This window comes from Danio aesculapii, chromosome 2 (genome assembly GCF_903798145.1).
Source record: "Danio aesculapii chromosome 2, fDanAes4.1, whole genome shotgun sequence".
NCBI lineage: Eukaryota > Metazoa > Chordata > Actinopteri > Cypriniformes > Danionidae > Danio > Danio aesculapii.
This window is the reverse complement of record NC_079436.1, coordinates 18971207-18987842: the sequence shown is the minus strand read 5'-3', so window position 1 is coordinate 18987842 and position 16636 is coordinate 18971207. Positions and strand designations below refer to the sequence as shown.

General features: G+C 37.1%; 1 protein-coding gene across 1 annotated transcript; it reads left to right on the top strand.

The window, feature by feature from the left end:
* The first annotated feature begins 605 nt into the window (after nucleotides 1–605).
* On the top strand, nucleotides 606–14529 carry olfm3b (olfactomedin 3b). Its single transcript, XM_056466208.1, has 6 exons — nucleotides 606–822; nucleotides 8594–8737; nucleotides 9308–9463; nucleotides 9775–9994; nucleotides 10663–10769; nucleotides 13401–14529. The coding sequence occupies exons 1-6, from the start codon at nucleotides 754–756 to the stop codon at nucleotides 14076–14078; spliced, it is 1374 nt and encodes a 457-aa protein (XP_056322183.1). The 5' UTR covers nucleotides 606–753; the 3' UTR covers nucleotides 14079–14529.
* The last annotated feature ends 2107 nt before the right edge of the window (nucleotides 14530–16636 follow it).

The window sequence follows — 16636 nt, the reverse complement described above, 5'->3', positions numbered from 1 at the left end:
TTTGGTTGATTCATTTTGGTGAATTAATTTTGGTTGATTAATTTTGGTCGATTCATTTTGGTGAATTTATTTTGGTTAAATTCATTTTGGTTGATTAGTTTTGCTGAATTCAATTTGGTTGATTCATTTTCGTTGATTTATTTTGGTAAATTCATTTTGGTTGATTCATTTTGGTTGATTGTCACGAAATTGTCACAAGAAACTTCATTGTAGAAACATGAACAATATGTTGATGATATTTGGTATTTGCAAAATGTGTGTAAATTCTTAATTATATAATTTAAAAATAAAGTTTTACATATAGTTTAATAATCACCAGTTAATGTATGATATTTTTGCCTCGTTAAAAAGTATAATTAAATAGCAATTCTTATTATAATTGCTTTAAAATAGGCTATATAAGGAGTCAGGAGTCAGAATTGTTAGTTTGATCTAGTGGGCATTTTGTTCATATATAGCCTAAACCGTAGTCATTATCTTTTAACTATATACAAGTCGTGAACTTACACACATCAAGTTTGGCAAATGAGAAGAGTAACCCCACTGTGAAGCGCTCGGATGATGTAATATCCTCCGAGAGTCTCCACACATCTCTCAAACTTTTCTGCGCCCGGAGCGGCGATGACAGCGCTCGCACTTTCCGCGGCTCTGTCGAGGGTCTCTGGTCCCAGCGAACGGACAACAAGCTCCATCTGAACCATCGCGGGGTGAATCGGGCTGAAAGAGACACGTAGGCGGGAGACTCGAGGCAGAATGCGGCCGCTGTTCGTGGTGCTGAAACCGCTGTGTTTTCTCGCCCTGCTCGGCTACTGCCCTTCCGCGGTGAGTCTTACTGACTTCACATACACACAAACTTGACATGTCTGAGTCCGGCTGCTAAAACAGCACTGAGTCAGAGGAACAGGGTGTACGAAAGACTGAGTGTGGACGCAAAGTAACAAAGAAGGCTCTCGGTGTCATTTTTGTGAGGTATTCTTATGTATTTATGCGATAATATCCTTTTAGTGACAGCCTTAGTCTAGAGAGGGAGTTAACAAGATGCAATGCAACTTAAGCTGGCTGGGTTTTATGTAAATATCCATAGGGAGGTAAAGGTTTAGGTAAGAACACTATGTTATACTGAATTGACGACACGGATTCAGTATAATCAGTTTTATTTCTGTCGTTTAAAAGGTTTTAAGCTTCCACATGTACTGAGCACTAGCTGTTTGTTGCCTAAATGTATAATACAATTAAATGCATTTGTAACGATGCATTTTGTACTCAGATATTTATTTTGCTACAAGATGTGTATAAGAACATATATGTTTATATGTCCCTAATAAAAATAAGTTATTTGGTAAACAAAACAGTTTATAAAGATATTATTGTAAACCTCATGCATTTTCATGAAACATGTTTGCTAAAAAATTCTTACCATCATTTATTTTCTCTACACTATTACAACCACAATATACTAGTTTATTGTTTTATTTACTATTTTATTAGTGTATTAGTGTATTATTAGACTACAGTAGAATTTATACTCCTAAATATAGCCATTTAAATGAAGATGTGTTTCCTGCAGTAAGTACAAAAGTAGCCTTTAATTACAGCTATTAGTTTTAATATAAAGGCGGTGTAACAGTTCCTGCTGTATGTACCAATTGCTAATTTTTAAAAGTAGTCTAAAACACACATTAAATTATTAATCCACTAATATAGCACTATTTTGATACAAAGCGAGAAGGAAAGAAAGGCTTTTAAACTGCAAAGTGCTATGGAAATGTTTGGGAAAAACTCAATGAAAATTGTAATAATAATTTAAATGAATGCAAGATCAAAATAAACAATTAAACATAGAATAAAAGCTAAAATATATATTAAAATAAACTAATAAATTCAACATAGATTAATAATAATAATAATAATAATAATAATAATAATAATAATAATAATAATAATGATAATAATAATAATTAGATAGAAACAGATAGATAGATAGATAGATAGATAGATAGATAGATAGATAGATAGATAGATAGATAGATAGATAGATAGATAGATAGATAGATAGATAGATAGATAGATAGATAGATGGGGATCTTTCACATCATGATCATATTTAGACGTCTGTGTCATCTAGAATATTAAAACCCCCTAAACAACAGCATCTGACATTGCTAAAGAGTTTAAGTGCAGAAATGTTTTCTTTGTCAGTCTGTTCTCAGCACCACTATTAATCTGTATGCAATCCCAAAGGGGTCTTTTTCAGCGCTGGGTCAAGATCAAAATCTGCAATGCTGACAAACAGCAATTTATTTGTCATGTAAAACCCAGAGAATTCAATTGAATGTGACCGGAAACAAAAGAAGCCCGTAGTATCTGAAAGTGTCACGAGGATCTCTCATTTAGTCTTAATAAACCCAGCTGCAGGTCTTATTTGAGGAGCAGAATCCCTCGGCTCATATCTCATAATGACAGTGAACTAGCAGGAAGTGCCCATCCAACTTGGATATGTTACAATTTGCTGAAATTGCAGTTAGTTGGTAGTTGCAGCAGCTTTAGGAAGTGTGCCAGAGTGTGTAAAGCACCCTCTTTTTCAACTCGCCTGTAAAAGGCTAGTCCCCAGAGCCGGCCTTTCAGAGCCCGCTGCGAGAGTGGAGGAAAAAAAAGAATGAATGTGGGTGTTTACAAAGCGCCTTTATTGTTGTAGACAATCTAGGGAAATTTTAGGGGGATGAATGTGGAGAGAGAGGCTTTATCGTGAAGGTGTTGCAATGGGGGCTATTTGTAGTCAAAACACGCTTTTCTGTTTTTCTTTTTTGTCTGCTGTGTTTTAGCGGCTTGTGATTGAATTGGGTTCAGTTTGATGAGTGCATGAATCCAAATAATATTTCTGAATATTCTTCCAGGTTAGAGTAGGGCTGTCCAAATCTGCTCATGGGAGGTCACTGTAATGCAATGTTTAGCTTTGATCCAAACTAAAGCACTTAAATATCCGCTTGTTGAGTTGTGACGTATGAAATACTGTTTCCGGGTATTCATTTGAATTGAGAAAATATTCATTTATTACTTTTTACTTTTTAGTCATATCACACATTAGTGACTTTTATATAAAATCATGGTGTACACAACAGTCTCTGGCTGCATCACAGACACCTATATTTCAACAATATATAAAAAATGTATCGTTTTGGGGCATGTAGGCATATATATATGTATGTATATATATATATATATATATATATGTTGCGATCGTGATTTTCAAAAGTATTACATCTCTTTGTAAACCTTTATTATTACCACTTGTTTTGACAGTTTGATAAATTGCTTAGGCACGGTTGCTGATTCGATTGACGTCACACTTAACAAGTGGATTGAGTATGTCAAAAACAGCAAATATGAAAATGTGAAAAACAAGTAATGTGTCTGAAATGAATTGTGAAAAAAATTTAGTTTAGAAATACCTGGTTGACCTACTTCTTCTGGCTGAGTTTCTGAAGAATGTGTTGAGTGGAATATGTCTGCATTTCATTCGTTCATTCGTTCATTCATTCATTCATTCATTCATTCATTCATTCATTCATTCATTCATTCATTCATTCTCCTTCAACTTAGTCCCTTTATTCATCAGGGGTCACCACAATGGAGTAACTGCCAACTAATCCAGCATATGTTTTACACAGCAGATTCCCTTCCAGCTGCAACTCAGTACTACAAAACACACACACACACACACACACACACACACACACGCACACACACACACACACACACACACACACACACACACACACACACACGCACACACACACACACACACACACACACACACACTATGGCCAATTTAGTTAATTCAGTTCACCTATACCACATGTCTTTGCACTGTGGGGGAAACCGGAGCACCCGGGAAAACCATCATGAATACAGGGAGAACATGCAAACTCCACACAGATATGCCACCTGACCCAGCCGGGACTCGAACCAGCAACCTTCTTGCGACAGTGCTAACCACTGAGCCACCGTGTCGCCCATCTGCATTTCATTCATATTACAAATAGTCATACTAGAGCAAACTGGTTTGAAATGGCACTCACATATTAGGAATGTATGTATTTTGTGTTGGCCACTTTTTGTATAACCCTGAGTTACTTTTTGGTTGGCCATCTGTTTGTTTCTAATGCGACTCCTGTTTCGTTACTGCAGACTAATTCATTAAACAGAAAGAAAGAAGAAATGCCCATTGATGTTTTTCCTTATTTCAAACACTTTGGCTTTTTCGGGGTTAATTATTGTGATCTCCCGATTGCATCAGAGAAATACTGAGATATCTCTGTAGACTGATGACATTTCATGCCGATCAGACTTATAATCTTAAAATGTCAGCAAAATCACCTGTTTTGTTGTCACTTTAGACATTACGCTAGCGAATCATTCAAATACTAGCTCTAAAGTGACGTTGCTGGAGTAGCACTGGTTTCTGCTGTTCTGACGTCAGTTGCAGATGTGAATAAACGGCGGAAGAAAGTAGTTCCTCATACAAAAGGGTTTTTAGACTCTTCATGTTTGAATTTCTTTTTTTATTTACATGATTGTGCCGTCGAAATGTTGTATAAACGTAATATCACACTCATAGCAGTGCGATGTGGCTGTATACTCGAACCAGCGACCTTCTTGTTGTGAGGCGACAGTGCCAACCACTGAGCCACCATGTCGTCCATCTGCATTTCATTCATACTACAAATAGTCATATTAGAGCAAACCGTTGAAATTGAAATACAGTACCTGCTCTGATTTTGTACACACCAAAGGCCTTCGTATTCAGTAGGAAACTTTTAGTCTTGTGTGATGGTGCAAAAATCTGCAGGACATTGATTGACCCTCCGGGAGCATTTTTAGATGTCTCTTGATAACCAGTAATATTGTATATTTGACTGCACTGACATGAGCACAAAACTTGAACTCAATTAAGTTGGAAAACTATATTGTCTAGGCCACAGGTGTCAATTCCAGTTCCTGGAAGGCTGCAGGTCTGCAGAGTTTAGGTTCAACCCTAATTAAACACACCGGATCATTTTAATTAAGTCCTTCATGCTTGTTTGAGACCTACAGGTGATGCTGCGGTCACACTAGAGTTTGTGCAAAATTCTGTTGTATGGCACTGCGAAAAGAGAAATTAAACAAGATGATTAGACATTTTAAAAAGTGAGCAATTGGTCCATGTTTTAAATTTCTGTACAGAGGTCATGTTTTGATCTTTGATTGGTCTCACGCAATCATGTGATGTGATTTCGCAGGTCAGAGTTCACCAAGCTTGAACTTTCCAACGCAGCGAACTGCGAAACTTGTCGCACAAGCTTGCGTTTCCGGTCTGATGTATTTGCGTGCATATGATTGGAAATCTATGGGGAGAAAAGTGCAGTGTGACTGCAGCTTTTGTGTGTTGGAGCAGGGTTGAAACTAAACTGTGCAGAGCTGTGGCCCTCCAGGAACTGGAATTGACACCTGTGGTCTAGGCTAATGTCTTCTATACAAAGTTATTAAATGCACTATTAGAATTGCTAGATTGTTTTAATTTTTTGGGTCAGATATGGACAGACCTATTTGTTGGGTGAAAAGTTTAATAAAAAAAAGATTTTTGATTGGGTTGAGTAGATATCTGACAGTAATCGGTAATTTACACAGTACACTGTATAATTTGCACATTAAGTAATCAATCCAAGCTTAATCAACATTAAGTTTACCTCTATTTAACCATTTAGTTGGTTAAATAGTTAACTAGTAGTATAACTGATATACAGTGTTAAGGAATGAAAAAGTCTTTTCCCAGACATGGATTAATCTATCATATTAACAGCTGGACAAAAGCCCTTGCTAAACCAACAAATATATAATGATGCTCAATATGAACAAAGAACAGTGGCCAGTTGGCATTTATTCTACAGCTGTAAAACGTAACATTGCTGTCAAATCTGTCTGCTCTGGAGAAAATAGAAAATCATTACTACCAACTATTGCCCTTAAGATTTACCAAAAACAAATTATTTTTTACATTTACACGCTGTAGAGACATCCATCAGACCCCAGAATAACTACCAAGAAAGATTACCCATCTGAAGGGTCTCGGTAGTGAATGAGAGGCTCTCTTATCAGAGCATATTTTCAAACAGATGTTATGCTTATAAATAAAACACATACTTGATATCTAAACGAAAGAAATAAAGTACATTCTTGTAAAAAAAAAAGCCCAAAAAGTGTTGTGGTTCAACAGCCACAGTATTTGTATAACTATAGTGATTTTAGTTTTGAGCTTGCTACAGTTATTTACTGTATATATATATATATATATATATATATATATATATATATATATATATATATATACATATACAATATCACACTCATAGCAGTGCAATGTGGCTGTATATCGGCACTGGTGGAAGGCATGCGTTTAGGCCGAGTGCCTTATAGTCCCACCAGTGATGATATACAGCCACATCGCACTGCTATGAGTTTGATATTGTGTTTATACAACAGTTCGATGGCATAATTGTGTATATAAAAAAAGAAAATCAAACATGAAGAGTCTAAAACCCTTTTGTATGAAAAACTACTTGAATAACCGCCATTTATAAACCAGTGCTGTTTCTGCAGCGTCACTTTAGAGCTAGTATTTGAATGATTCTCTAGAATGTCTAAAGTGATGAAGTCTGAACAGCATGAAATGCAATCCGTCTACAGAGATTTCTCAGTATTTCTCTGTTGCAATCGAGAGTTCCCAATAATTATCCCTGAAAAAACCAAAGTGTTTGCGATAAGGAAAAACATCAACGAGCATTTATTCTTTCTTTTTGTTAACTAGTCTGCAGTAACAAAGACAGCAGACGCGTCAGAAACAAATAGATGGCCAACCAAAAAGTAACTCAGAGTTATACAAAGAGTGGCCAACACAAAATACATACATTCCTAATATGTGATTCTCATCTCACACTTAACATACTACAAATATATGGTATAAATACAACACTGCAACATAAAAAAGAAAGAGAGATTGACAGAAAGTCACTTACCAGTTTCATAATGATTTGATCAGCTGTAGTTTAAAATTACGCTGGGTTTTTCCTCCTCTAAGGGCTTATTAACAGTCTCTGTGGCCATTTTATGGATGGCACTGCATAGTTGAAATCTAAACAATTACATTCTTGCCTAAAAAAGCCGCAAAAGTACATTATGTTGTCCAACAACTATATATATATATATATATATATATATATATATATATATATATATATATATATATATATATATATATATATATATATATATATATATATATATTTGTCCGTTTATTGATCTTTCACTCAACAAGCCAAAAAGATTTCATCTGATTCTTCGCATGTGCTGTCTTTGGAGTATGAACTGATAAATTCATATAAACATTCTTTTGTACCTTTTTCAATTGAATTGATCAACGAGCAAGTAGGGTAGGACGGTCAAGGATTAAGATAACTGGTATAATAGAGGGCAGTGGGGGCACATTTTATTTTATTTTAATCATTGTTTTTATGGGACCGTATTTATATGGGGAGTTATTTTAAGATCAGATTTGTAATGTTTACGTGTGTTTTATTGTGTCTTGTTGGTGTTTATGTACAGCAAAACCTTTTTTCTTAAACAAATTTCTCCTATGGGAGACAATAAATTTTACCTTGACCTAAGTGGGCGGAGTAAAAGTTCTGATATTGCAGAATATCGCACTGCTATCAGCCAATCAGATTCAAGAACCTGACAGAACTATACATATATATATATATATATATATATATATATATATATATATATATATATATATATATATATATATATATATATATATATATATATATATAGTTGAAGTCAGAATTATTAGCCCCCCTTTGAATTTTTTTTTTCTTTTTAAAATACCATTGTTATACAGCAACTTGTCTAATTACCCTAACCTGCCTAGTTAACCTAATTTAAGCCTTTACATGTCACTTTAAGCTGTATAGAAATGTCTTGAAAATATTATTTACTGTCATCATGGCAAAGATAAAATAAATCAGTTTTAGAAATGAGTTATTAAAACTATTATGTTTAGAAAGGTGTTGAAAAAAATCTTCTCTCAGTTAAACCGAAATTGGGGAAAAAATAAACAGGGGGGCTAATAATTCTGGGGGCTTAATAATTCTGACTTCAACTGTATATATATATAAACTGTATATAAACTAACACAGAACAAGTGGACACAATATGTAACCATGGACACAAACAGGAAAAAGTCCACAAAAAATGTAACAATTGAACAACTCTTGGTATAACCTAGTAAAACTATCATGTTTTTCCTTTGCATTTTTGAAAAGTCTGGCAATGAATGGTGTGCCATGTAAATGCATTGTAGTTTTCACAAAATAGCCACATTTCAGATTCACTCAGCTGCTTTAAGCATGCTTGAGGCATGAAAATCAGATTATGTCACATTAATAGATAGCTGAACTTCATTGCATTAAGAGTTTCACTTACAATGTTTTTTTCACTTTATTTTCACAAACATAAAGATCTGCCTGCATCTGTTGTGTTTCTTTATGAACAGACCATCAGACCAAAGGAAGGCTGGCAGGTGTACAGTTCAGCACAGGATGCCGACGGTCGCTGCATCTGTACCGTTGTGGCACCAGAACAGAGCCTGTGCTCCAGAGATGCAAAGAGCAAGCAGCTCCGCCAGTTGCTGGAGAAGGTGTGTGCGCACATCAAAATGTGTGTCTAAGAACTCTAAAGTCGTTTTATATTGAGATCTGGTTTGGATAACAAAAGCTTTCATTGCAGAGATTTGAAAGCATTATGCGAAACTGCTCGCCATTGTCATCTGCTAAAAATGCCACAGGCTTCTCTGCAGCTGATTGTGGAGGAGCATAAAGATGATGGTAATGCAAAAACGGCCTGAAGGGTGTTTTAGGCCCCCTCTTGTTCCTCCTTCCTACGCATTTCTTTTCAGTTACAATAATATTCAATGATAGTTGATTTTAGAGACCCGTAAAACATCTTCCTTTGTTTGGTGGAGGCTGGCGAAGGAGGTAATAGGGTTAACAACCCATACATAGTCCCATTTTTGTCTCTGAAATCTATCTTTGCTTTGGTTGTGTTGAATGGAATTATGGAAATGGAGAATTCCTCAGAGACACAGTGTCAGGGCTGATTTACGCCAGTTGGAAATGTAATTTAAATCTACCGCATCTTGCTTTTTTTTGCAGTTCAAAGAATGATTAATGGATCCTAACTTCATTTCGGCCCATCTTCCTCTTTTAAGATTCAGAACATGTCGCAGTCAATCGAAGTGCTGAACCTGAGGACCCAGAGGGATTTCCAGTATGTCATGAAAATGGAGAGCCAGATGAAAGGACTCCGATCAAAGTTCAGACAAATCGAGTCCAACCGAAGAACATTATTGACTAAAAACTTTCAGGTGGGCTACCATTAAAGTCATGCCTCGAAGAAAATCAATGGCTCTTTCTCATATGAACAGAGCAGTCTGAAAAAGCCACACTAGCCATTACTCTCCAAGAATGAATCAAAATCCACTTCATGACTAGCTTTTTTACAATCATTTGAAAAGGCAGGCCAACATTCCTGGAAATCCTGTAATCCCGTAAAGGTCATGCTTTATTTGTGTGTTATATTCAGAACATCTTGCTGTTACCAGTGGAGCATCTGTTTCTACTAATGTAAGCAAATCTCTGCTCGTGATTTAATTTAATCTTCTGTCTGGTTTTTCAGGAGCTGAAGGGGAAGATGAATGAGCTGCAGCCGCTGATTCCAGTTTTGGAGCAGTATAAAACTGATGCCTCGCTCATTTCCCAGTTCAAGGAGGAGATCAGGAATCTGTCTGTGGTGCTGATGGCCATTCAGGAGGAGATCGGAGCGTATGATTATGAGGAGCTCCAGCAAAGGGTCCTTGGCTTGGAGGGAAGACTGAGGAACTGCATGAACAAACTTAGTGAGTTTTAAAGTTTGTATACTCTTAGGCCAATCCTGCTCCTGCAAGGGCAGTGTCTGGTACATTATCAGTCCCATTTCACTCTTTGAGATGCCTCTCAGGCATGCAAGTGTAGCTCCTATCTCATCAAATGGGAAAACATCAAATTCTCCAAAATTTAAATGCTTCCCATTAAGCTTCGTATTTAAATGAAATTTAACAATGACTGTCTCTTAAATTTTGTTTCCCAAGCTAATGCGTGTGCACACTCACACACGACACCAACCTCCTTTATGGCGGTTTCTGAAGGACGTGATCGGATATCATCCTGTCAATCATATCATGTAAACCATGTGTTGTTTCACACAATATCATCCTCTGAAAAATGCCAAGTCTCATCTCAAAAATCTTCTCTCAAAATGACAGACACCTTATTGTTTTTGGGGAGCATTCAAGTGGTTGAAGTGATCAAATGGTATTCTGTAGTATTTGACACTATAGCACCCTCCATATTCAAACCTGTCATAACAAGCTAATCAAGGTCTTACTAGGCAAATTCGAAACTTTTAGACAGTTGAAGCTAAACTCTTTAGGACAGTGGCCCTCCAGGACTGAGTTTGGACACCCTTGTCTTGGGCTGACTTGATTATATAAGAGCTGACATTATTTATCATTCTCTGTTGTGTCAGCATGTGGTAAGCTGATGAAAATCACAGGGCCCATCACTGTAAAGACATCAGGAACAAGGTTTGGAGCATGGATGACAGATCCTCAGGCTTCACCGAAGAATAACAAGGTAATATATAGCTATATGCAACAGCAATATTGTTTCCCAGTTTTTCCTTTGCTTTATTTTTTTACTTCATACACAAAAAAAACACTTTTATAGGGTGTTCAAAGAAATCACGGCTCTCACATTATATATACTTTGATTTTAGGCAAAAAAAACTTCTTTGTGAAAATCTATATTTATTATATGAGTTGAAAAACAGACAAAAGTAAAAGTGCAATTCTTTTATAATGAGATAAAATACTCATCCTGTAATGCTTTGAGAATTATGTAATCAAAGAATGAATATTGATACATTATTGAACTTATATTCAAAAATATAACATACCGTATAAGTAAAAGCGACCCAGTGGCGCAGTAGGTAGTGCTGTCACCTCACAGGAAGAAGGTTGCTGGTTCGAGCCTCGGCTGGGTCAGTTGGCGTTTCTGTGCGGAGTTTGCATGTTCTCCCTGCGTTCGCGTGGGTTTCCTCCGGGTGCTCCGGTTTCCCCCACAGTCCAAAGACATGCGGTACAGGTGAATTTGGTAGGCTAAATTGTTCGTAGTGTATGAATGTGAATATGTGGGTTGCAGCAGGAAGGGCATTCGCTGCGTAAAACATGTGCTGGATAAGTTAGCCGTTCATTCCACTATGGCGATTAATAAACCCCAGATTAGTAACAGACCCCAGATTAATAAAGGGACTAAACCGAAAAGAAAATGAATGAATGTATAAGTAAAAAATGAAGTACATGGAATTACTGATTCAAATTAATGGTTATTAAGAATATATATATTCTGCGCTCAGCATAATTGAGTACACACCATTTTGAAAATGAATATATTTTTTCATTTCTCACTGAAAATAGGCAATGTATTTTGGTCCATTTAAACAAAATAGATTTATTAAACAGATATATTTATTCAAATAATATTTTAGTCACCAAACCTGTTTAGAAATTGAAAGATAATACAATTAAATTCAAGCTAAATATTGCAAAAAAAAAAAAAAATTTCAACCTACAAAATTTCAACAATTTTTTTTTTCTTATCTTAATTTTTACTCTTTTTTTTAAGTTTGCATTTAATATTTTTCTACAACATGAATTTGGATGTACTAGTTTTTAGACCATTATTGTAAGCTATTTTGTTAGATTAGCTCCAGATTTGGCCTATTCACACACACACATTTGCCTATACCACATGTCTTTGGACTGTGGGGGAGACTGGAGCACCCAGTGGAAACCCACACAAACACAGGGAGAACATGCAAACCCCACACAGAAATGCCAACTGACCCAGCCGGGGCTCGACCCAGCGACGGGTGTACTTTGTTTCAGCTGGTAAGTTATTTAACTGTAACTGATGCAGAGAGTAGCTTGTCTTTCTTAAAAACCATGTTTGAAGACATCCTGTGGTTGCGGAAAAGATGTTAATCTGTTTCAGATGGGTCAGATTATTGGTAGGCATCAAGCAAAGAAAACATCTATAGAGATTGCTGAAACTACTAAAATTGCATTAAGAACTGTTATGCATGCTGCAACGCATTTAAAAAACTGGAACCATAATCTTTGAGGAAGAGATGTGGTCAGGAAAAAAAAGATCTTGAATGATCAAGATTGGCAATCACTTAAACATCTGGTAAAATCAACTTGCAAAAAAAATAAATAAATAACAGCAGTAGAACTCACGGCTATGTTTAATAGTGAAAGTAAGAGCAGTTGCACAGGCAAGCTGTGTAGCCTTAAGAAAACCATTTATCAATGATGCTAATTGGGGGAGAAACATTTCAATTTCAAGGGAGCATAAAGATTGATCTTTGGAGCAATGGAAGAAGATCATGTGGTCCAGATTTACCCTGTTCCAGAGAGATGTGTAAAGAGAGGCAGAGAAAGTGACTACAATGCAAGCCTGTGGGGGCAGTGCTGTAGTCGGGGGATGCTGAATTGGTCAAGTCTAGGTTCAGCAACATGATGTGCCCTAAGAATGAGGTCAGGTGATTACCTGAATAAACCATCCATAAAATAAAGCATCCATGATATGGGCATATTCTCAGATGACAATGCTAGAATTCCATGGGCTCAAATTGTAAAAGATTGGTAAAAGAAGAATGAGACATTATTTTACACCACAGTGTCCATACTGTACTTTTACCCTATTGGGAATATTCGGAATGCGCTGGAGAAGACTTTACACAGTGGACCAACTCTACCATTATCAATACAAGATTATGGTGAAAAGAATGTGCAAATCTGAACAGGAATAAATGTTGTGACTTTACTGAAGCACAATGAAACAATGTCACAACAAGTATTTGCTGTAATAAAAGCTAAAGATGGTCCTATTCACTGTAGTTTAGAAATTGGTAATACAATTTGACAATAACTAAGTTCTTGTATCTGACATAAGATCAGAAATCAGATTAGAATTGACTGGATTACAATCAATAAAGAAATATTTAGACAACTATTAGCATGAATATTTACACAACTACAGGGTTAAATTTTGCTGAGCCACTTAATGACAGCCTGTAGTCTCCTGTAGCACCCATTATCCTATCAACCTTAAAGCTTATAAGGGTTTATTGTAATGATGCATATCTAATATAATTGACAATGAATTGTTTCAAATGCTCACATTTCTAATGTTCTAATGCAGGTTTGGTACATGGACAGCTATACCAACAACAAGATTGTACGTGAGTACAAATCAGTCAGCGACTTCGTAGCAGGAGTCGAGTCAAAAACCTACAACCTCCCGTTCCACTGGGCAGGAACCAATCATGTGGTCTACAATGGCTCGCTGTACTACAACAAATACCAGAGCAACATCATTGTCAGATACAGCTTCGAAAGTGGCCGGGTCACGACTCAAAGAGCCCTGGAGTCCGCAGGATTCCACAACGTCTATCCGTACACCTGGGGCGGATTCTCCGACATTGACCTGATGGCCGACGAGCTCGGTTTATGGGCCATCTATGCCACCAATCAGAATGCAGGGAATATAGTGATCAGCCGACTGGATCCTCAGACCATCCAGGTGCTGAACTCCTGGAACACTGAATACTCTAAACGCAATGCAGGCGAGTCCTTCATGATCTGCGGCACACTCTATATCACCAACTCACACCTGACCGGAGCCAAGGTTTACTACTCTTACTCCACTAAAACATCCACCTATGAGTACATGGACATCCCTATCCATAACCAGTACTTTCACATGTCCATGCTGGATTACAATGCCAGGGATCGTGCGCTTTACGGATGGAACAACGGCCACCAGGTACTGTTCAATGTCACGCTTTTCCACATTATTAAAACTGACGATGAATCCTGAGAGACGTAGCCTGAGGTGAGAGGAAAACTATCTGCAGTTACACTATGTAATTACCGTGGTATTGCTGTGAAATAATGGGATTTTTATGTTACAATCAAAAGATGAGTTTAGTTGGAGGTTCTCTGGGGGCCTCTGGAGATGTCATTTGTCAGACATTTGTGCTTAAAATCAAAATCAGATTTGGATATAGACATTAATGAACTTTTAAGACTCTATTTAAATGTTGTTTGTGAAACTTTCAATGTGTGACAGTGGTGTTCAGCTGTAATACTTGATTCAACAAAGAATGTAACAAATATAGCGCTAAAAACTACATTAAAAATAGAAGAAAATCATTACAAACATACTGATCTGTCAGACTGCAGAACTTTGTTTTAGTTTGTCATATATTTATGGAATTAAAGGGATAGTTAAATCTAAAATGTAAATATGCTGTTTGTTTACTCATGAACGTGACTTTTTTTCTTTAGGAGAATATTAAAGGGCCATGAAACCCCCACTGTCTCAGCAGGGTGTTTTCACACTTCTTGTTTGAAAAAAGTCAGGAAAGTGGGTGAGTCCAGCTTTGTTTAGGTGGGAGTGGCGAAAGATGGAAGAGTTTACATGAAAAGCAGAGTTTCATTATGTACACACGCTGATTTTCACAGCGGCAACACAGACACAGGGGTAATGGACAGTGATTTGGAGAGCATCATTGACAGCAGATCTGAGAGCTGTGCGGAAGTGGAGGATTTTAAGTCCATAATATTGTAGTGATATTAATGTACTGTAAACTTAGTAACTAAATCATTTTGACTAAGGTATGTCTTTAAAAACTGAAAGAGTACTGCTGACGATATTAACTAACTTTGCCATCAGAATAAACATAAACAAAGAACACTGATCACACACTTACAGTACCAAATCCATAGAGACAGGACAATTAGCACAAATTGGAACCGCATAATTGCAAACAAAACCTTCATTGCGGCACATTTATAAACAACCCAGGCTCATTGTGAAAACGTAATCCCGTTAACGTTTCTGGAGACCGTGAAATACGTTCTGGGAGGTACATATTTTTGCAGTTTTTGTTTTCGCGAATCCGTGAGAGGCCGCTGTGTGCGCTTTTTCATATTTCGAACGTCTCTCGCCGAGTGCCGTTCATGCCCACGCTGTTCTCGCGTAAACCCACCAGAGGCCACTGTCGAACGACCGTCTGTTTGTCTGACTGACTGAATGATTGACTGGGCGACCGGCCCACCCTCCTCCTTCTCTAAACCAAACCAGTTTTACCGATCACTGACCCGTTCACCCAACCAACAATTTACAAAAGCCGTCCAATAAAAGAAAAGCCCTCGTCTGATTTTTTTTACCACGTTTTCAGGTTTTACCACTTTCTCACCCTGTTATGAACTTGGTCACTTTATTTTTTCTGTTACGGATTCTGTTATTGTCTTACCTGATTTCTGGAACTGCGCTTCCCCGGACTCGTACCCGGTCGTCGTCGCCAGCTCCTCTCTGCGTCTCAAGTCCGCCGACGTACATGATAAGCTAATTGGACAAACTAGTTTCAGCGGGAAAGCCCTCCACATGGAGGTAAGCGGTCAGCCGGTAAGGCTACATAACTCGCAGTCTCCAGGAACGTCCACAGGACTACATTCTCAGAATGAGCCTGAGCACAGACACAGAACATAGACGACCCATGTCTCCGAACAATTCTTCATCCACTTGATTTAATTATGGCTGGCAACACGTGGTGTCTCTCTGAACACTGTAACAGGTAAAAGGAGTCTTCAAAATTATATCATGCATATAAAAGAAGTTGCATCTCGTTCACAACAGAGCATGCTGATTGCTTCGAACCTCAATGACAACTCAATTGAAAACTCAATGACATCACTTTGTACCGGCCGGTACAAACATCCAATCTCCACGCTGGAATTTACCCAATGATCTCATCGCTGTGACACAGCTTCAAAATTTCTTTTCAAACTGGAAGAAGAATTTTCTCTAAACAACACTAAAACAAGCAATTTTCACTTGTTAGCTAAATATATGTGTCCTAATAGTGTTTTTAGCAACGTGAGACACACATATGACTGTCAACATCTCAAAAAATGCGTTTTGGTGTTTCGTGACCCTTTAAAGAAGATGTTCAGCTAATGCTGTGTTCCTTGGTCAGAGTGAAAATATAAACATGAATATCCTTGATTCCTGACGATACATTTAGGTGTTACGAAGCAGAACAACAACAAGAAAGCATTAGTTACAACTTTATCACCTTTAATACACATCCTCTGCAAATGCAATTATTTCTGTCCGAAGTGCAAACTTTGTCAAATTATGATGTAAGAATGAATATAAACTCACAGATGAACTGATGCTGTTTTTCTGAGTTGTATTTAAGCAATAATGAAAAAACAAAAAGTACTAGAAGGCATGCTGTATTATGCATCATGGCTTATTGTTATGAGGTATATTACTGTACATTTAAAACAATTATGATTACTATTTGTTCAAACAACTCATAGAAGATGAGCTGAAACAAACTAATTCTTAAGGTTTTTTGGCAACAA